The sequence below is a fragment of the Hippopotamus amphibius genome, chromosome 5 (assembly GCF_030028045.1).
Source record: "Hippopotamus amphibius kiboko isolate mHipAmp2 chromosome 5, mHipAmp2.hap2, whole genome shotgun sequence".
Lineage (NCBI taxonomy): Eukaryota > Metazoa > Chordata > Mammalia > Artiodactyla > Hippopotamidae > Hippopotamus > Hippopotamus amphibius.
Window position 1 is genome coordinate 158,093,297 of NC_080190.1, and position 22,208 is coordinate 158,115,504.

At 39.2% G+C, this 22,208-nt stretch overlaps 1 protein-coding gene across 12 annotated transcripts in view; it reads left to right on the forward strand.

The window, feature by feature from the left end:
- Positions 1-294: 294 nt before the first annotated feature.
- TBC1D31 (TBC1 domain family member 31) overlaps positions 295-22,208 on the forward strand; it is a 61,084-nt gene continuing 39,170 nt past the window's right edge. For 2 of the 12 annotated variants that reach the window (XM_057735903.1, XM_057735905.1), the window contains exons 1-6: positions 296-551; positions 1,047-1,210; positions 5,211-5,357; positions 9,079-9,194; positions 12,883-13,061; positions 20,830-20,981. In XM_057735903.1, coding sequence (XP_057591886.1) covers positions 1,083-1,210; positions 5,211-5,357; positions 9,079-9,194; positions 12,883-13,061; positions 20,830-20,981 — 722 coding nt within the window. In that variant the 5' untranslated portion in view covers positions 296-551; positions 1,047-1,082. Of the gene's footprint in view, positions 552-1,046; positions 1,211-5,210; positions 5,358-8,842; positions 8,900-9,078; positions 9,195-9,808; positions 9,958-12,882; positions 13,062-20,829; positions 20,982-22,208 lie in introns of those variants that run through there. The other 10 variants (XR_009053841.1, XM_057735902.1, XM_057735913.1 and 7 more) reach the window with 10 other exon arrangements.

The following is a 22,208-nucleotide window of genomic DNA, read 5'->3' on the forward strand; positions in this document are numbered from 1 at the left end:
CCTTAATCCCTAAACGCAATGTGAAATGTAATCTGGGACCACCTGGAAAAGTTACTTTTACTGCTTCCGTTGGCAGCCTAAATCCCCCTCCCCGAGGCCGCAAAGAGCAGGATTCCCAAACCAATCCGTGGCGCGCACGTTACCTCTGCAGAAAACTACGATTCCCAGAACGCTTTGGGGGCGGGGGCGGGAAACAGATCGCGAAGTGGGGCGGAGTCTAAGGGAGAAGGTCGTTGGCCGATTCCATTGTCCAGAGTGGGAGGGGCCTCCTGGGCGGAGTTTGGGAGGGAAGCCGCCGTCCGATTAGTTGTAAATAGAAAGGGTGGCGTCCTGCGCGCGGTTGGTACGGTCGGCGGGGACGCGGGCCGCCGCGGCGGGCGCTCAAGTTTCCCGGGCCGGGGCCGCGGGGCCTGCTGGGAAGGCGCCGAGGGCCGTTGTCCGCCGGGCCGGCGGCGGCCGCGCGTGGGCTGCGACATGCAGAGCACAGACCTGGGCAACAAGGAGAGCGGCAAGATATGGCACCGCAAGCCGTCCCCGGGCACTCGGGACGGGTAAAGGCCGCGGCGGGAGGCGCGCGCCCTGGAGGGACGTGGAGGCCGGCGAGGGGCGGGTCGGCGGCTTTGGAGAGGCGTTTGGGGGGCTGTAGGGGAGCGTCTCGGGAAGGGGTGTGGGGGGCCGGATGGAGGTTCGGCTTCTGGCTCTGATCCTGCCCGGGATTCCTGGGTTGGGTGAGGTCTGGAAACGCAGGTACCCTGACTTTCACGATCCTTAGAGACCGCCTTCCCAGTCCTGGGGACAGGGGTGTCATTAGGGTCAGCGTGGAGTCGGAGGTCCTGATTTATACCAGGGAAATTGCGCTTCTGCTGAGTGCCAGGACGGCCTGTCTGAATAACGCGGAATCCCTGTGGTATTCCTGGCACGCAGCAGATGCTCAGTAAACATTTGTTAGTTGCTCCAGCTGGGAAAGAACTCAGGAGGAGGAACTGATGCTGGAGGAGGAGAGCAGTGCACTGCCGCAGTGTACCCATTCTTGAATCTGTACTCAGGCAGGCATTCACTCATCCACTGTTTGATCGCACCTAATGTGTGCCAAGCCTCTGAGCGCGGAGGGACAGCTGTGGAGCAAAGCAAACTTCTGGTTCTCTTGGACTTTGCGTATTACCGCGTATCGTGGTGATGAGTGGTGGAGGAAGGGGTTACGGTTTTCAAGGTAGGGCGGTCTTCTGGTAAGGCCAGAGCTGCTGCCTTTTTTGTTTGTTTGTTTTTTCTTCCTTAAATAGACTTTATTTCTTTAGGACAGTTTTAAGTTCACAGCAAAATTGAGAGGAAGGTACAGAGATTTTCCATATACCCCCTGCCCCCCACGTGCCTAGCCTCGCCTTTATTAATATCCCCCACCAGATAATGCGTTGACACATCATTATTATTCAAATTCCATAGTTAACATTAGGATTCAGTCTTGATGTCCAACATTCTTTAGGTTTGGACAGATGTCTAATGACCCATCCACCATTACAGTCTCATGCAGAGTATTTCCACTGCCCTAAAAATCGTTGTTGCCCTGCCCATTCATCCCTCCCTCCCCAACTCTTCTTTTCCTTCAGTTCCCAGGTATCTGTCCTGTTTGAGGCTCCTGTGTGACTTTAATGGAAGCCGTTGTCCCAAAGCAGTGCCATCTTGATTCCAGTTGCTGCACACAGATTAATTCCTTAGGATTCCACGGACTTTGCTGCCTCAGTTGCGTTCATATTTCAGTGTGTTTTTTGGTCTAGTAATTTTTCTGTTGATCCTGTGGTTGCTCCTCAGCAAATCAGTAGACTTTGAGTGCCAACTACACATGCCCAAAGCACAGTGCTACACATTGTACCATTAGTTTGATTTCTGGTTGCTATCAGGCCCCTAACAATGCTGCTGTCCCATCAACTCCATTGAACAAACGTTTTATCTAGAATAGGGATTCTTGAGTAGGGATTTTCATTTCCAAATTTGGAGTTTATGTAAATACCACCCCTACTTCTAATGTTCTCGGACTGTTCTAAAAGTTATGCCAACCTACAGTACTTCTCTTTCTTTCTGTTATAAAATATCTGGATATACATGCAGGATTCAAAAAATGAAAGAAACGAGTTTGTGTGCAAATGTCCTCATTTGTTTCTTGCACTAAAACATAGCTTTCTTTTTGTTCAATAAAACCCATTGTTATGGTGTTGAGAGAGACAAGGAGCACTGACTGTGGAGTCAGATGGACTTTGAAGTAAATGTCCATTCACTAGCTCTGTGACCTTGGTCAAGTTTATCTCTTAGGCTGTAAGTGAAGATAATTATACTTAACAGCAGGATTGTCTTAGGGAATTAGTGTCTCATGCATCTTGGTGTTCATTAAATATTTGACGTTTTTACTATGTTTAAGGACTGAGGAACTGACAGGCAAATTGTGGCAATTGAAAGGCTGTTCTAAAATAAATACTTGTATGTGATTTATATGAAAAATCAGGACAGAATTTTGCTATTAAATGTGATTATATCATGATGGTAGGGTTATAATCAAATTATTAGTGTTTTCCTGTATTTTCCTTATTTTGAACAGTGATCATGTAATTTTGTAATCCAGACACGTAATAATTGTTATAGAAAAAAGACTGGAGGGAAAAGTTATTTGCTTGGTCTGAGTTTAAGTGCCAGGAAACATTTTGAGGTGGTTATTTATTATTTCAGTACATTTATTCCCCCCAATCCCTTTTGGGAATGTCACAGAAAAACCAGAGCTGGACAGCAGTTAAAGTGGTAAAAACAGACTGTATTCAGGACTGTTGCAATAGAGGAAACAAGACCTCAGTGTAGAGCTGGGCTCAGTTCTGAATACAGCCTGGGCAAGTGGAAAGTTATAGCCAAGGAGAAGGGTGGGAGTCGGTGGATGGAAAATTACCAAGCGAAGACATCTGGGGTGAGGGAGTTTTGGCTAAATCTGCTTCACAGGGTTCTTGCTGAAGATAGGCCAGGGTGACCAGACATTACTTGGGAGATGGTGGAAGTTGAGAAACCCCATCAGATGTCAAGGATATGGCGTTGAGGGTAGGGGGTTCTGATTAAACTGACTAAGCAGCATTCTTGCTAAGGTTAGACTTTATAAGAGAGTACACAGGTGAGCCTAGGAGAAGGTTTGGGAGCCAGAATAATGTTTGGTCAAGCCAAGAATCTTTGTCGGAGACTAGATAAAAATAATTTTACTGTTTCATTCACAATCTGAAAAGCCTTATTTTTAGATAAATTGTGGACAGTGTTTGATATACTTAATTCAATTTAGTATTTTTTAATTATCTATTTTATTTATTGGCTGTGTTGGGTCTTCATTGCTGCATGCGGGCTTTCTCTAGTTGTGGAGAGTGGAGGCTACTCTTTGTTGTGGTGGGTGGGCTTCTCGCTGTGGTGGCTTCTCTTATTGTGGAGCACGGGCTCTAGGTGCATAGGCTTCAGTAGTTGTGGCTCTCGGGCTCTAGAGTGCAGGCTCAGTATTTGTGGCACACGAGCTTAGCTGTTCCATGGCATGTGGGATCCTTCCAGATCAGGGTTCAAACCCGTGTCCCTGCATGGCAGGCGGATTTTTTTTTTTAAGAACTGTAATTGAGATACAATTGACATACAATAAACTGCATATATTTAAAGCATACGATTTGATTTTTTTTCTTATTAGTAATTATATATGGCAATCCTGATCTTCCAATTCATTCCCCCCCCACACACACACTTGGTGTCCATATATTTGTTCCCTGCATCATCTGTGTCTCTGTTTCTGCCTTGCAAACTGGTTGATTTGTACCATTTTTCTATAGTCCACATATATGTGTTAATACATGATATTTGTTTTTCTCTGACTCACTTCGCTCTGTATGACAGTCTCTAGATCCATCCATGTCCCTACAAGTGTGCCAATTTTGTTCATTTTTATGGCTGAGTAATATTCCATTGTATATGTGTACCACATCTTCTTTATCCATTCATCTGTTGATGGACATTTAGGTTGCTTCCATGGCCTGGCTATTGTAAATAGTGCTGCAGTGAACATTGGAGTGCATGTGTCTTTTTGAATTATGGTGTTCTCTGGGTATATGCTTAGTGGTGGGATTGCTGGATCATACGGTAACTCTATTTTTAGTTTTGCAAAGAACCTCCATACTGTTCACCATAGTGGCTGTATTATTTTACATTCCCACCAACAGTGCAAGAGGGTTCCTTTTTCTCCACACCCTCTCCAGCATTTACTGTCTATAGATTTTCTGATGATGGCAGGTGGATTCTTAACCACTGCACCACCAGGGACGTCCCTAGTATTTTTTTAATGAAGTCATAAGGCAGATGTTTCTAATATTAAAATTCAAATTCATAAAAAGTCAAGATAAAAATTTCATGATTTGAAAATTTGTCACAGGAGAGAACAGGATTATTCTGGTCTTCATGACCCAAATATACACACACATATTATTTTAAGGAGTTAGCTAATTTGTGCTGTGAGTTTTACAACAGTTTTCTTTTCAGCAGATATATGGTACATAATCTTCCTCTCAAAAAATAATACCTTTAGAGAAATATACCTGAAAATAAAACTCATGTACACTTGGAACTCTGTAATCACAAAAACAAAATCTCATTAAGATATCTTAAAATGATTGAATTAAAAGTTTTCATACATATGGTAGCTTGTGATTTATATAAAACTCACAATTCACTGGTACTTCATTGTTTTTATTATCATGTGTCTATTGCTTGATGTAACAATTCATCTGCTCAATCTAAAATGCATTTTCTTATATCCTGGTGTCTCTCACTTAATCACAGTTTGTAAATCTTTTCGTGTGTGTTTATTTTTGTTTGTGCCTGTCTTTACTACTAAACTGAAGGCTTCGTGAGGGCAGGGCCCCTCTCAACTACTCTTAGCTCCTGGCTTGTTCAGTTCTGACACTTTGTGAGTTTTCAGGTATTTGATAAGTAAATGAACAGTAGCTGCTTTGATAATAACTTGCTGGACGCTTTTCAGAAGTCATTGTAGGGTTGCTTCTAGGACAGGAAGAGGAGCAGCAGCAGTAGGAGAGGAAAGAAGGGGTGGGCAAAAAACTTCAAAATTAGTGAGGTATACTACAAGATCCATAGTTTTCATGATAACAGGTAATGGTTGACACAGAATTTAATGGGTTTTGTTTTTGTTTTTTTGACAGAATCATAGTGAACATCATTCACAACACCTCTGATTATCTTCCCAAAGTTTTACGATTTTTGAATGTGGCTTTTGATAGCTCGGGTGATTCTTTCATTGCTGGGGACCATCAAGGAAATATCTATGTTTTTGACTTGTATGGAAACAGGTGAGCAGATACTTTGGATATTTACTAAGTGATTTCTTCCTTGACTGTTTTAGTACCTGCTGTTAATTATTCAGAAAGATTTATTAAGTTCTCACTGTATTGCAGGCACTTTGTAAAACTCTGTCATGAGTGCTGATGGAATAAAATGAGAAAGAATAGAAAGATAAAATGGTTGGATTTTTTTTTAGAGAATTAAAGTTCTGGTTTTAACGGCATCTCTAGTAGTTTGTTTTTCCTTAAATTTAAAAGTGCATTATTGCTAATTTTTCAGTTAATGTCTGGTAATTGTTTAGAAAGAACACAGTTTCCTTTGTACATTTTTGTCAGACTATACTAGATCTAGGAATTTTAAAGACTCGGTCCTCACTCTTTCTCCTCTTCTCTTCCTTTGCCGAACAATTAGTGAAAAAGCAATTAGGTGGGATTGATTAAGGCAGGCATCTGTGCAGTGGGGGTGGGTGAGAGGGAAAACTATTGACCCAGCCAGAGAGTCACAAGGTGTCTGCGTGGGCTGGGGTAATCATGGGAGAGACAGGGTTGGGGAGGCGGGTTTGGTCAAATGAGTAAACTGAGGATAATGGGGACCAGGTTCCCAACTTGGAAAGGGGAGTTACAAATATGGAAAGGGAGAAAACTAGACTTATGCCTGTGGAACTGGGGTGGAATTGGGTATATCTGTGTGAACTCCTGGTTTTGAACATGTATAGACAGACATAGAAATGACCAGAGGTGTGTGTATGAGAAAGTGAATGAATTATATGTACATGTATTTCCTAGGTTGTCCACTCATAAGACCTGGGAGCAGTAACACCCCAGTAGTACTGAATATACCTAGTGCCCAGTTCTTTTCTAAGTATCACTCTCTGTTGCAAGAAATCAGGGATCCTTGCAGAAGTAGCCAGTTTTAGGATGGAGGCAGGGAAAGTACAAGATGAGCCTGGAACACTTTGTAGCCAGAAAGAAGGACTTGTTCAAAGAATGATGGGGATGTGTCAAAACACCATAAATGTCAGCTTGAAGGAGCTCTCTCTGGGCAGACTGGAGACAGTTTGTGTCTCAGAAGGAAATGATAGTGATGGGTCATAACTCATTGAATAAAATAGAAGTTTGTGAATTCATGCTGTAATCAACAAACAGTTTAATGAGAAGGGATATTTGCATAGTCGCAGAGTACCTCCCCACAAGATACTTATTAATTAAAGAGGAAAAAAAGTGATTTTCCACTGAAGAAACCTGGCAGACACCACCTTATCAAATGGTTAAAGTTAAATTAAACAGTAGGGGGACAAATCAAAGTTTGTGTGCCACCCGATAGGGCAGTGATAAAATCACAGTGTTGCTTCTGTGATGTTCCTACCTATCAAAGATAGGTAAGCTGAGTCTAATCAGTAGAATCAGCAGGCAGAGCTAAATTAAGGGCATCATATAACAAGACTGGCCTGTGATCTTCACAAGGGTCAAGGTCATGAAAGCTGTGGAAAGACTGAAGGCCATTCCAGATGGAGGGAGTCTAGACACATGGCAGGTCAAGGCTTGGACCTGGGCTCATGCCTTTGCTGTGAAGGACATTATTAAGATAGTGGGCACAGTGGGGTCTGGGGATTAGATGGTGGTAATACATAAATGTAATTTTCTAATTTTGATGATTATATTATGATTATACAGGAGAATTTCCTTGTTCATAGGAATCATGATCTCAGTAGCTCATTCTCAAATGGGTCAGGGAAAGAAGAGGTCATATATGATTCATCTATCTGTGATTTACTAGGTAGAAATCTGTTAATCATTATTTGTACTCCTTAGCAAAAAGATAATGTCACAATTCTCCCACCCTTTACGCTTGCCTAACCTAGCCAGCCAATTCCCAATCTTAAATCAATACACCTGTCTCTTCTTTGCTCCCACTAAACAAAATAAAATAACAGGCTAAATGAAATAAAAATAATCATTGATTGACTCCATTACAGAGTAATGAACTTCAACATCAGTGATGCTAGTACTTCATTTGCTTGTATCTATTGTCATTTACTTTCCCATTCTCTGAATATTCCAAACTTTTACCAGTTTCCGTGATTGCTTGTGTTTAGACTGTACTCTGACTGCCTAGCCTCCTAATTCATGAGAATAATAGACGCCCTCATAGCTTCCCTTCCTTCTTCCCCATCACAACCTCAAATATATCTGTAAGTTCAACCATCCATAACTCTTCGCCATTGTATTTGTAAAAATAAGTGATCCTAATTCCTTCCAATGCTAATCTCTGTCTTCTATGGCCTCCCTTGGGACTTTGCACCATGAATGTTCCTCTCCTTTATTCTGTCCACTGTCCCTTTTCTCTGTGTAGATATTTACATCTGAGCAGAGGTGTAAGTGCTGTAGCTGTGACCTGAAATCAGGTCTGATTCTAAAGCCCACTACAGCGGGCTGCCTCAGAATCCTCCTAATCACCTAATCCACTGGTCTCTTTTCCGTTCTTTTCGGGCATCTGTCCCTGGCCTGCTTCCTTCCATATTCTAGGTATTCTCTTTAATAATCTCATCACCACCAAGCCCCAGGCTTCAACTGCCATGTGGCATTGTTAACTCAGACCTGCTTCTCCCACCCACTGAGGACCTTCTAGGTTGGACTGTCTGATGCATTGGCCACTAACTGCATGGAGTTCCTGAGCCCTTAAGAGGTGGCTAGTCCAAATTGAGATATAAAAAAAAAGAATGTAAAATATCTCTAATTTTTTCATTAATTAAATGTTGACATGATACTATTTTAGCTACACAATGAATTAAGTTAAATATGTTAAGATTAATTTTATGTTTCTTTTTACTTTTTAAATGTGGCTCCTAGAAAATTTTAAGTTATGCATGTGGCCTGCATTCCATTTCTTTTGGACAGCACGGCTCTAAATGCGTTTCAGAGCCTTAAACTCTACATGTTTAAAGCCAGAGTTATTATTTCCTACCCCTACACTTGTTCCTCTTTTGCCTAAGCTTGAAAACTTCATTTTTTGGTAAATGAAACTCTGGCTAGGTGCCAAGTACTGTACTAAGCACTTAACATACATTATTTCATTTAATCATCATGTATAATTTCACTTAACCATCACAACAACCTTATGAAACATCTTTTTTTTATTTTATTTTATTTTTATTATTTTTTTGGGGGGTACACCAAGTTCAATTATCTGTTTTTATACACATATCCCCGTATTCGCTCCCTTCCTTGACTCCCCACCCCTCGAGTCCCCCCCACCCTCCCCAGAAACATCTTTTCTTATCTTCATTTCACATGTGAGAAATTCCTGGTTCTTCCCTCCTCACCCCATGTTCGATGCATCACCAGGCCTTTCTTCACTTGACTTCTGACGCCTCTCTTATTCGTCCTTTCCATTTTATACCTGTAACTGTAATTGAGAGTCTCTAATAGCTTTCTTAATCTCTTCCTTGTTCCCCATCCATGTGCCATCTCTGCTGGAATCCTCTTCCTGATAGACATGTCTGACCATGATTCTGCTCTGCTCAAAAATTCTTGATGGCCTCCCATTCTGTGTAAGTAAAATCCAAACTCCTTTAATGGCAGGAAGCACCCTTCGTAATCTGTTTTTGTTCTGCCAAAATGGGAGCTCGTTTTCTGGGTTTCATTTTCTTCATCTCTAAGGACTTCTCCAACGTGAAATTTTACAATTATTGGAAGAATTTCTGATACTAACATAGTAATCTCTTAATAGGTTTAATCTTGTTCAGCGAACATCACAAGCTTGCACAGCTCTGGCCTTTAATCTTCATAGGAAGTCTGAATTCCTTGTGGCATTAGCTGATTATTCTGTTAAATGTTTCGATACAGGTAAGAAGTCCTATTTCTCTTTTGAAGCAGAGTGAAATGTAGACAGAAATAGTGCAGGGAGTTGGCTAATCTGTACAGTCTGAGGGAGCAAACTCCACACAATGGCCCTCATTTCAGACACCAGCCACAAGTCTGGGGGTCCCAGGACCATCCTCACATCAGAGCAACAGGCTACAAATTCAGGGTTCCCCACAATTACCCTCAGGTTTGAGAATTCACTAGAATGACTCACAGAATTCAGGGAAGCACTATGCTTATGGTTATAGTTTTAATGTAGAGAAAGGATACAAGTTAAACCAGCCAAAGGAAGAGATGCATAGGGTGGAATCCGGGAGGCTCCCCAAAGAGACACTTCCATTGTCCCCAGGAACACATTACCCTCCCAGCATCCATATGTGGCCATCTGCATCAAGTTTTGCCACACCAGGAAATCCACCTAGGCTCTGCCATCCAGAGGTTTTATTGAGGCTCCATTACATGGGCGTGATTGGATTAGTGTCTACTTGATTAAACTCCATGTCCAGCCCTCCTCTTCTCTGGAGGTTGGGCTGACATCACTCACATGGTTGGTCTTTCTGGTGTGGCCAGTTCCCACTCTGAGGTTCTCTCCTTAGCATAAACCATCTGCTGTTGTCCAGGGACCTACCACAAATAACAGAGACACTCCTACCACTGGAGAAATTCCAAGGGTTTAGAGGCTGCCTTCTTGGAGCCTGGACAGAGGCCATACCTCTTGTTGAAGGCCAAGTTCCTTACTATACAGGTACAAGAATAAACTCTTTTTTAATATAACCTATGTATGTTATACCACATTTTTTTTTTTTTTTTTTTTTTTTTTTTTTGGCACACGGGCTTAGTTGCTCCGCGGCGTGTGGGATCTTCCTGGAGCAGGGATCGAACCCGTGTCCTCTGCATTGGCAGGCGGATTCTTAACCACTGCGCCACCTAGGAAGCCCCCACGTTATATTTTTTAATAGAGAACTTAGAGTTCTGTAAACTGAACTTATTAAGAAAAAAACTCAACTGCATTGTTTTTTCTTGTTATTAATGTAACTGATGTATTATAATATTTAGAAAAATTATAAGTAATAATGGTGATAAGAGTGATAGCTAACACTTATATAGTATTTACTCTTTGCCAGGTATTGTTCTTTGATTTTATACATATTAATTTTAATCATCGTAATAACCCACAGAGATGGATACAGTTATTATGCCCATTTTGCAGATGAAGAAACTGAGGCCCAGAAGTAACATGACCAAGTTCCCACAACTTAGTAAGCAGTGGAGCCAGGATTCCTAATCTGGGAGTCCAGCTGCAGGGTCCCTGCTCTTAATCACTACTACCTTCTCACTGCGTGTGCAGGAAGAAAAGGCAGTCATCCTGCAGTAAAGCCCAGAGACACAGTCATTGTTTTTATAACGGGGACTGATCTTTCCAGTCTATTTTCTATGCCTATAGCTTTTTTATACTCTAACAAATATATGATCATCCTATTTATATTGTTTGGTGGAATCACTTCCTTACCTCACGAAAAATTTATATATTTAAGATCAGTACTTAATAATTCTACTCTATAAATGTTTGCAGTACCATAATTATTTAACCTATTACCTATTGATGGACTTGAAAGTGTTTCCAATTTTTGGTATTACAAACACTGCTGTTAGAGAAATTCTGAAAATCTAAGTCTTTAAACTCCTCTGTGATTGCTCTCGTTGGATTCCATCCATTCTCGTCTCCTCTCGTCTTAGTTTTATCTTGTTATAGTCTCTTCTGTCTTATGGAAACCCCTCTAAGCAAAGCCCCTTCCCTGGATTCTGTCTCCACCTCCCCAGCTACCTCCCTTTCTTTGCTGCCGAATCTCACTTCTGCATAGCGTCCGTCGATGGATTCTGACTCTTAGTTCCCCCTCTCCAGGCTTCCAAGACTTCTGTCTCCAAGGTCTTTAGTAACCTCTGATTGTGTAAATCCTCTTTATCCTTTCCATTTTGTTTCCTCTGGGTTACTTCAGGAGTCATAGTTTTCTACTGTTACTTCTCTGGGTTCTACTTTTCTGCTGCTTTTCTGGGTTCTTTTAGTGGTTCCTAGACTTTGGATATTTGACCCAATTAAAAAAAAAAAGTAGAGGAACCCATTTAGGTTCTCAACTTTTAATTTTGCTAATTGACATTGGAAAAAACAATATAGCTTCATTACATAAAACAAGGAATTTTTTTTTAACATAAACTTAGAAGGATATAATAGATTAAAAGGTAGTACTTTAAATTTAGCTTTATGAAAAACTGATTACATTATCCTTATTTTTCTCATTTCACTGAAGACCAGTGAAAAATTGACCATTAAGTAGCGCCAGACTTCAGGCTGGTGTTTGGAAACCACTCCTCCCTTCCCAAGCGTTTATCTGTTCCTCTGTTCCTCTGTCTTCAGTTTTGACCTACTTTGTATCTTATTGTTTCCCAGATTTACATCTTGCTTTCTGACTGTCCTCCCCAGTTCCATCTTTCTGAAGGGAAAAAATCTGACCATAAAAATATAACATGCCTATCATAGAAAACTTGGAAACACAGAAACATGTAAAGAAAAAATAAAAATCACTGTAATTTTGCTACTTATTGATAATTATCATGAAGAGGTTTTTTTTTTAAAAATGAATGTTAGAAACAATGTTTTAATTAAAGATGTTTAATGTGCCTTATTTTATTTTTCAGATATTTATTGGAGTATAATTGCTTTACACTGTTGTACCAGTTTCTGTTGTACAACAGAGTGAATCAGCTATATGTATACATATATCCCCATATCCCCTCCCTCTTGAGCCTTCCAGCCACCCTCCCTATGCCACCCCTCTAGGTCATCACCAGTTGAATTGATCTCCCTATGTTATGCAGCAGCTTCCCACTAGCCGTCTATTTTACATTTGTTAGTATACATATGTTGATGCTACTCTTTCACTTCATCCCAGCTCATAAAGAGTTTTTGATGTTTGCTCTACCAGGCCGTTTTCTCTGCTTGTATTTCATGTACACATGTACACACACAGAATCAATTTTAAAAATCAAATTTATCATCTCTTCTCACACTGCCAAGTCTATTCCTCCTTGTGTGTTTATGTCAGGTAGTAGAATCACCACCTGGTTATGTAACTAAACTGGAGCCACTGGTGTCTCAACTCCTCTTTTGTCTCAACACATCCATTTAATCATGAGTCCTTTGATTTTTCCTTTGTAGCACTGGAGTCTTGTTTCTTTCTCCACTGCCACATTCTTAGTATAGACCCTCCTTATCTCCTGCCTGGATTATTACAACAACAGATAAACTAGTCATCCTGTAATCTCTTCCTCCTTTCTAGTATATCCACCATATCTTCCAAGCGCTTTTTCTGAAACAGACCAGACATGGTATTCTTCTACATAAAACTATTGCAAGAGGAAGCCCAGACTCCATCACATCACATTCAAGGCTGTTCTGAAACCCTCTTTCAGCCTCATCTCCTCCTACCTCCGTGATACACATGTTAGTAACATGTCCTACAGTGTGCACCTCATCAACCAGCCACCAGCTTCCATTCTTTTTCGATGTTAATGGAGATGGAAGGGGCTCATATAATCTCTAGCCATCAGTTGAATCAGTTCTTGTATGAAATATATGGTTTGACCTGTATGGCTACTTTCCTTTTTCGCACAGTCACCAAGGAGCTGGTTAGCTGGATGCGAGGACATGAGTCATCAGTGCTTTCCATTTCTGTGCACGCATCCGGGAGATACGCCATCACTACTTCTTCTGACACAGCACAGCTATGGGACTTGGATACCTTCCAAAGAAAAAGAAAGCTAAATATTCTCCAGTCTGTGGGTATACAAAAGGTCAGTGAAGGGGGGGCACATCTTTGTCTGCTGTGCTTCTCAGGCTAGTTTCTTAATCACCAGGATATAGATGTTATAAGTAATGATGCACTTTGTCCCACTTAGCTATGTCCTAACAACTCAGCACTAAGCAAAGTTTTTTTTTTTTATAATTATTATTATAGTGTGTAACTTCAGCTTTAATTAGGTGATAGTTTTTACTTAGCTGGTTGATTTTGCTTTATTACTTAGCCCAGTTATGAAAATTTTCAAACATATAGCAGATTTATAAGAATTTCAGGGACTTCCTAGGTGGCGCAGTGGTTAAGAATCTGCCTGCCAACGTAGGGGACATGGGTTCGATCCCTGCTCCAGGAAGATCCTACACACTGTGGAGCAACTAAGCCCATGCGCCACAACTATTGAGCCTGTGCTCTAGGGCCCGTGAGCCACAACTGTTGAGCCCATCTGCCACAACTACGGAAGCCCACGCACCTAGAGCCAGAGCTCCACAACAAGAGAAGTCACAGCAATGAGGAGCCCACGCATCACAACAAAGAGTAGCCCCTGCTTGCTGCAACTAGAGAAAGTCCATGTGCAGCAATGAAGACCCAACACAGCCAATTAATTAATTAATTAAAAAAAAATTTCACAGTGAACACATGTACACCCATGATCTACAAGGGTGAGTCAAAAATTATCTGTACTCTGGCTGTAGAATTTATTTTAATTAACTTTTAGAAAAGACATTCATCATTTTTTTGACATAATCTCCTTGCTTTTCAATACACTTTGTCCATCTGTCAACAAGCTTTCGTATTCTGTCATTAAAAAATGTTTGAGGCTGAGCTGTGAGCCATGAATGCACCACTGTCTTCACTTCTTCATCAGAAGTGAATCCTCATCCTCGTAGGGCTGCTTTCAGGGGACCAAACAGGTGAAAGTCTGATGGAGCAAGAACAGGACTATAGGGAGGATGCTTGAGCACCTCAAAATGAAGTTTTTGCAGAGTGTCGACAGCGTGGGCAGAAGTGTGCAGATGTGTACACCCTCACACCACAAAAAACAAATTACTGCATGCTGTTCTGCTTTTATGCAAATCACAAGTGGGGCACCCACTTTTGCTCACACCACAGTTACAAATGAACTGATGAAACACGTCCACATCTGCACAGCAGTGACTGGTGAGACAGTAACCTTGAACGGAAAGTGCTGATAAGACAGTGCAGCCAACAGAAGTTTTAATATAATCGGAGTGTGGATAATTTTTGACTCACCTTGGTAGATCCTGCTATAGTATACTTTACTATACATGTGTACATTACTATACATGTAAAGTATTCTATGCACGTAACATGCTTATGTGTTAGTAAACTATATGATGGATCTATCCATCTTTCTGTCCCTGTTTATTCATCTCTTTTTTTTTTTTTTTGCATTTTAGAGTAAATTGCAGATATCAGTGTACTTGCCCATCAACGCTTTTAAGCCTACATTTAGTTAACTGCATTTAATTAGGTTCAGTATTTGTTGATGTAAAATTTGTATATAATGCACAAGTCTTAAATATTCATTTAAGTTTTGACAAATACATACTTCTGTAATATATGCAGACCTATCATTACCCTCATCCCAGAAAGTTGCATTATATCCCTTATCAGGTAAGCACTTCTCTGCTGTTTTTCCACCATGGGTTAGTTTTGACTGTTGTAGAATTTCACATAAGCATAGCTGGTCAGTAATGGTGTGTGGAAAGCTTTTTTCCTTCAGCACCATGTTTTTGAGATTCATCCTTGCTGTTGTATGTGTCAGTAGTTTGTTTCTTTTCATTACTGATCAGTATTCCATTGTACACATGTATCACTTTAAAAAAAATCCATTTCTTTTGTTTTTAAAGTTAGTTTTTTTTTCCCATTTGATTAGCTAAGTGCTATTTTCAGCATTGGCTACGCCTCCCATTTAAATAATTATTTTGCTTCTGGTTATATTATACATGCAGTATTGCTTTTAATTTCTTGGTTATTAACATGAACAGCAAGCAGTGCATGTCAACCAGAAGTTTATTTTGTAGTTTCCACGGAAATCCCAGAGTTCTTAATAATTTAAAAAAGATGAAAGTGACAGCCAGCTTACTCATCTAGGCCAAATGTCTTAGTAGGTCTTCTTTAATTGCTTTAATACTTAAATTGAATTTTCAGTTCTAAAGTAGAGAACATAGAGAGTCAAACCCACGATAGAGTCATGAAACAGTGACACAAAAACCATCTGTTCTTTTAACCATGAAATTAGAATTAGTATACACTGAATAGTTGCCACTTTTAACCTTGCTTGGTCATTTAGATGTTTTAGTTTAAAAATTGGATTCCAAATGTTAATGATAGAATAAAATTAAATGTAGTAGATATATGTACACTATGCCGTATACATTTAAGTATATTGTTCTAAAATAATAGAACATCATAGTCTATAAGTTACCAGCAAACTTTTCCTCAGAATACCAGATAGTAAATATGTTTGGTTTTGCTGGCCAAGAGCAAAGTTGAGAATATTACGTGTGTACTTATATAACCATCTCAAGTGAAATAATTTTAAAATGTAAAAACCATTCTTCTCTCCTGGGCTATACAAGAACTGGAAATGATGAGTCAGATGGTTCTCTCCTGGCTTATTCTGTTGAAAATAGAAAATAATTGAAAAGTAATCTTAAAGTAAAACTTTTATTCTTACAAAGTTTTAATTAAACTTATATTTTTATTCCAGTTTCTGATTTTGTGTTTTAAATAAAATTTTTATGATTTTTTTTCTTTTGATGACACATGGTGACACATGATGCTATGGGTTTCATTTTATGATGGCTCTTTTTTTTTTTTTTCAATTACAAAATACTTGATTGCTGAAAAATGCTAACCATCATCTGAGCCTTCAGTGAGGTGTGATCTTTTTGCTGGTGGAGGGTCTTGCTTTCATGATGATGGCTCCTGACTGATCACGGTGGTGATTGCTTGAAGGCTGGGGTAGCTTATGGTGGCTCTTTTAATCTAAAACAGTCTCCCACCCTTTCTCCCATACTTTTTTTTTTGAGAGACCAGGCCAGTTAGTTGTGTTGGAAAATGCCCCACATTCTGGATTTGTCTTACTGTCTCCTCATTGTGTCATTTAACTTGTTCTCTCACCTGTATTTCTTTTCTTTTTTTTTATAAATTTATTTATTTATTGGCTGCATTGGATCTTTGTTGCTGCACACGGGCTTTCTGTAGTTGGGGCGAGTGGGGGCACTCTTCATAGTGGTGCGCAGGCTCCTCATTGCGGTGGCTTCTCTTGTTGCAGAGCACAGGCTGTAGGTGCATGGGCTTCAGTAGTTGTGGCACACGGGCTCAATGGTTGTGGCTCACGGGCTGTAGAGCACAGGCTCAGTAGTTGTTGCGCATGGGCTCAGTTGCTCCACAGCATGTGGGATCTTCCTAGACCAGGGCTTGAACCCCTGTCCCCTGCATTTGGCAGGCAGATTCTTAACTACTGCACCACCTAGGAAGTCCTCACCCGTATTTCTCATAAACTTGAATTTAAGCCTAAAGCCTTGAGTAGATTCACATTAAACATTTTTGACAAGCTGTTTACCTTGTGTGTAAGATAAAAATAGTTAATAGTGCTTACCTCAGGGTTGGTTTCAGAATTACACGTGATAATCTATGCAAAGCACTTAGCACAGTGCTTGTGTATAGTAAGTGCTTAGTATAAGTTAGCTGTAGCTGCTGCTATTTCTATGTTGTTGTTAATGCTATTATTTGTTATTGTTACCTATTATCTAGCTCTATTATGGGATTATCTTGGTGCAATTAGATATCTTCTTAAAAAGCTATCAGGTAACTATTGAACTATATTAAATAGATGAACAATTCCTTATAACTCAAAACCCAAATGTTTTTTAATAACTCATTTGGTGGCAAAATCTGATTGGAATTCGTCTGGCAGCAAAATCTGAACTCAATTGACAGGATGCTGAAATAGTAATATGTTTGAGTATAGGGTGTTGCTCCAGTCACTTTCTACATAATATTACAGAATATGCATTGTATTACCTTCTCAAATTGGAAATAATTCTGAATTCTGGAACACATCTGTCCCTAAAGTTTTCAGATAAGACACTGTAGAACTTCGATTGCAAAACGTGTTTAAAGAACTCACCGCTCTGTCCTCTTTCCTGATTTTTGTGCCTAGCAATAGCAGTAATTAACACTGACAGTGATAGAGGTACCAGTTGTTGGGTCCTTACTAGATCCTTAACACTTTGTGGTAGATGCTGTTATCCTCATTTTACAGTTGGGGAAACTGCCCTTCAGAAACAGTAACTTGCCCAGTGTCACATAGCTTATGTTGCAGTTTTAAATCAAAGCTTGTTTTACTCTAAAGTCACTCCATTACGCCATGCTGCCTCTCAGGTAAACCAGTTACCTTTTTTCAAATTAGGAAATTTTGATTCTTCTATTGATACTTGGAGGTAGGATATTTAGCTCCTTAGTTAGTGATTTTGGAACAAATCCTGAGATTTCTGACCACTGTGATTCAGTATGTATCAGAAAAGGTTTTGTGATGGGTATCAGGAAACATTTAATAGTGTGTTACTGAACTTATTCAGTCTCTGTATACAATGAGCACTCACTAAATTTTTGCTGAATTGTGCATTTGACCTTCACTTGCTCTTATTACTATCCTGAACTCTTTTGAACATTGAAAAGAACTCAAATACCTCTCAAAAGTGAATTGAGAAGCCTAGATTTTCATATTTTGTAAGGAAAAAACTGCAGCCAACCCTCCAAAAAATATATTTTGTTAGTGCCCTTGAAGTTTTTTCTAAGCATTTTATGTTTGTCAGGAGATGACACTATCTGAATAATGACATGATTCATTAGGGACAATTTCATAATCATTAAAATCTGGCAATTAAAATCACAAATCTCGTAATGAATAATCATGTAGGCAATCTCACAGCGCTTCCTCAAAATAGCAGCTGATGCTCATTAACTTTTAAGCTTTTGCTTCTCCCAGTAGGAATAAACTATTATTTTTCTAGAAAAATATTGCTAATTATAATAAAAATTTCAAGTCACTTTTTGACATCGGATTTGAAACTGTTTTTTAATGCAGTTGTTATAGATTATAAGTATTCACTGCAGATTCTTTCTGTAAGACCTTCATGTTACACATCTTCCTAACGTAATGAAACTGTTTGGCAAAAGACCTACCAGATTGTCTTTGACAAAATGAGCCCAAGACAAAAGTGAGGAGGAGCTGGATCAGGCAAGGGCATCAGCATCTGACGTAGTTGAGTTAGCATTTTTTTATTGTCTTCTTAGCTTTAGTCCTTAGTAGGTTCTTGTAATTAACCAGTATGTTCCATAGTACATTTTGCATGTGTGTATGTTTTTTTAGCACTATTATCGAAAAAGATACTTATATATAAAATATGTGTGTAAATATATATATTTACAATTCCTTAAAATTTTTATAGTAATGTCTTTAACTATTGGAATCATTTCTTAACTGTATGTGTAAATAGGATGGGTGACAATAACACAAATTAGTTGCAAGGCTGCAGTATGTCATATAGATGCCTTGTTGACCCATTATTTTTGTAACACTGGGGAAAGCCATGGTAGATGCGGTGTTGATCCTGCTCTTCCTCTGGACGGTTCTCTCTCATTACTGTGATGACGGTTATATCCAGTTTCTGAGTACTCAGAGACACTCCTGTCCAGTGGTAAAGATGCTGAGCACTTCATCCCCAAAGAATGTAGCACTCCCTCTGACACCAGTAAAATTGTGAAGGCGTTGGAATAAGAGGTAACAAATCCTTAAGGTGCTCTGCCTCCTCTGTGAGTCCCTGCCCCTCTCTCTTTTCAACACAGAAACAGTCACATATTTTAAAAATAATAAAGCTTTTAAGGACACACCAGTAGAAACAATATGTTCAAATATAAAGTGTTACAGTAAGCTATAACGCAGTTAAGAAGGCTGGTCTGGATGCAAATCGAAGAATAAATACCTGGAACTCAGCTTTAACTGTTCAAGATGAACATATATGTACTGTGCAATTCAGGAAGAAAAAGGTTCATTCATTTATTCAGCAAATACCTGTTGAGCAGCTTTACTAGTTCTAGTCATTGTGCTCGGCACTGACTACGCAAGAATAAACAAGATAGATGACACCTCTGTCCTCTCAGAAACCAACCAAGGATCTTCATCCCAAGGCAGCTGTGAAGGACAGCACATCTCTTGTTCAGTTTTGTCCACAGTGTTCGGGGTCCCGCGCGTAGAGTCTCTGGGCAGATTTCCTGTGGGCAGACGTATACAAAAAGAAATTGAATTTTGCGATTCACAAAAGGAATAAAATATAAGACCAAAGTTGTACTGAGGAAAAAATAAGGAAAAAAGAATAAATAGCTAAAGCTGCAACTAATTATCAAACCGTGTGAAATGTCTCAAGCTATTTATGGGGATTTATTTTGAGGGGATAGGTAGGAATTTTTGTACTTAAGGCACTGAGTTTTTTTCATTTTCTTTCCTTCTTTGCTTCCTTTCCTACCTCGCGTTGTGTGTTTTACACAGGTGACACACACGATTATATTTGAGGCCATTGAAACTCTTATGAGAAAATATTGGTCAATTTTAATAGGAATTTTATATTATCAAAAGTAAGCATTGCTTCCTGCTTATGTAGTAGAAAAATAGAAATTAAGAGACTAAGATATTTTCAACTTTGCTACCAATTTCAATCTCAATTATCCATTAAATAAATTGAATCTCTAATAAAATATAATCATGTATTTGTTTTCAACTTACTTTTACTTCTTACTTGCTTACTGTTACTTACTTTCAACTTCTTACAGCATTTTACTGATTTTCTTTCCCAAAGGGTTAATTCTTAGAAGCAGATTGACTAGTCAGAAGAGATATGTTTTTAAGGCTGTTGAGATGTTATACAATATCTTTAAGCAGTTTTTACTGCCAGCAGCAGTGTATGACAGTGCCTTTTCCTCTACTTTCACCAACATTTAATATTTTTAACACTTATCAGTAGTTAGTATTTAATATAGTGTTTATATTAGTATATAGCTTATAGATATAATACCTACATTAGTATATGTATAGTTTGTGTATATGTATATGTGTGTGCATTGTTTTAAAATTGGTACACATAAAATGGTATCTTCTTTTTTAATTTATTTTTGGCTGTGTTGGGTCTTTGTTGCTGCACACGGGCTTTCTCTAGTTGTGGCGACTGGGGGTCTAGTCTTCATTGCGGTGTGCGGGCTTCTCATTGCAGTGGCTTCTCTTGTTGGGGAGCATGGGCTCTAGGCACGTGGGCTTCAGTAGTTGTGGTGCACAGGCTCAGTAGTTGTGGCATGCATGCTCAGTAGTTGTGGCACATGGGCTTAGTTGCTACTTGTATGTGGGATCTTCCCAGACCAGGGATCGAACCCATGTCCCCTGCATTGACAGGTGGATTCTTAACGACTGCCATGAGGGAAGTCCCTATCTTATTTTCATTTGAATCTTTTATAAGGTTAAATATTTAAAAATTGTTACTTAGTATTTTATGAATAGCCTAGTCATTATAGTCACCTGTTTTTTTGTTTAAAGGAGTTTACCTTTTCTTTTTTGTTTCTAATAGTATATAAAATATCAGTTTTATCCCTTGTCATATTTTGTAAATGTATTTTTCTCCAGTTTAAATTTAAGAGGGCTACATCATCCTTATACGAATAATAACTTTTTTCTCCCTCTTTAGGTTTTCTTTCTACCATTAAGTAATACCATCCTCAGCTGTTTTAAAGATAATTCCATCTTCGCCTGGGAATGTGATACTCTTGTTTGCAAATATCAGTTGCCAGCTCCACCTGAAAGCTCTAGTATATTATATAAAGTGTTTGCTGTGACCAGGTAATGTCCACTTTAAGACACTGAGGATTTTTATTAAATTTAACTTCCAGTGAAATTTTGTAAATTTTCCTTCAGTATTTTATTGTCGTATGAGCAAAAGTTTCCTTCAAACTTAGATATGGTCTAAGATGTAGTAATAGTTTTTTTATTTATTGTGGAAAATACACACAAAAATATAAAAGTACATGAAATCCTAAGGTTAGTACTCTCATTAGCTATAATAAGCATCAACTAATAGCCACTCCTATTTTGCCTGTAATTCTACCTATTACTTCTCTATTGCTTCGTCATAAAGCAAAGCCCAAGTGTATCGTTTCATGCATAAATACTCCAGTGTGTATCTCTAAAGGATAGGACCCTTTTTGAAACATAACCATGGTACTATCATCACACGTCTAAAAATTCATAATTTAATATTATATATCTAGCTATTTTTCATATTTCCCCGATTGGTCTAATACTTGTTTTTTATGGTTAGTTTGTTCAAGTCAGAAACAAAATAAGGTTCTCACATTGCCTTGGCCGATATATTTCTCTTTTTATATATTCCTTGCAGTTTATTAGCTAAAGATCTGGTCATTTGTCCTGTAGTTGTCTGTATTCTGGATTTTGCTCTTTGCATCCCTCTGATGCTGTTAGATATGATCTTCTCTCATCTGTGTTTACTATAAACTGATTACACCTATATTTCCTATAAATCTCAGGCTTGATCTGATCTGGTTTGATTTGGGGGCAAGAAGACATTATAGGTGGTTTGTGTACTTTCATCAGGAGGAACACAGAACTCTTTCTCTTATGATATTAGTGGCCACTGGTGGTCATTACCTAGATATAATGTGTTGCATTGGAGGTTAGCAAAATGGTGCTATTCTAATTCTCTCCTTCTCCCTTACTAACCAAAATCTTCTATAGAAAGAAACTTTCATTAACTCTTTGGTTTCTTTGCTGTACAATTTGTAAAGGAAAGGTAGGATAAATGCTTGATTTCTTCCTCATTTATTTATTTATTTATTGGCTTTGTTGGGTCTTCGTTGCTGCACATGGGTTTTCTCTAGTTGCAGCGAGCGGGGGCTATTCTTCATTGTGGTGCATGGGCTCCTTATTGCCATGGCTTCTCTTGTGGAGCACGGGCTCTAGGCTTGTGGGCTTCCGTAGTTGTGGTACATGGGCTCAATAGTTGTGGCTCACGGGCTCTAAAGCGCAGGCTCAATAGTTGTGGCGCACGGG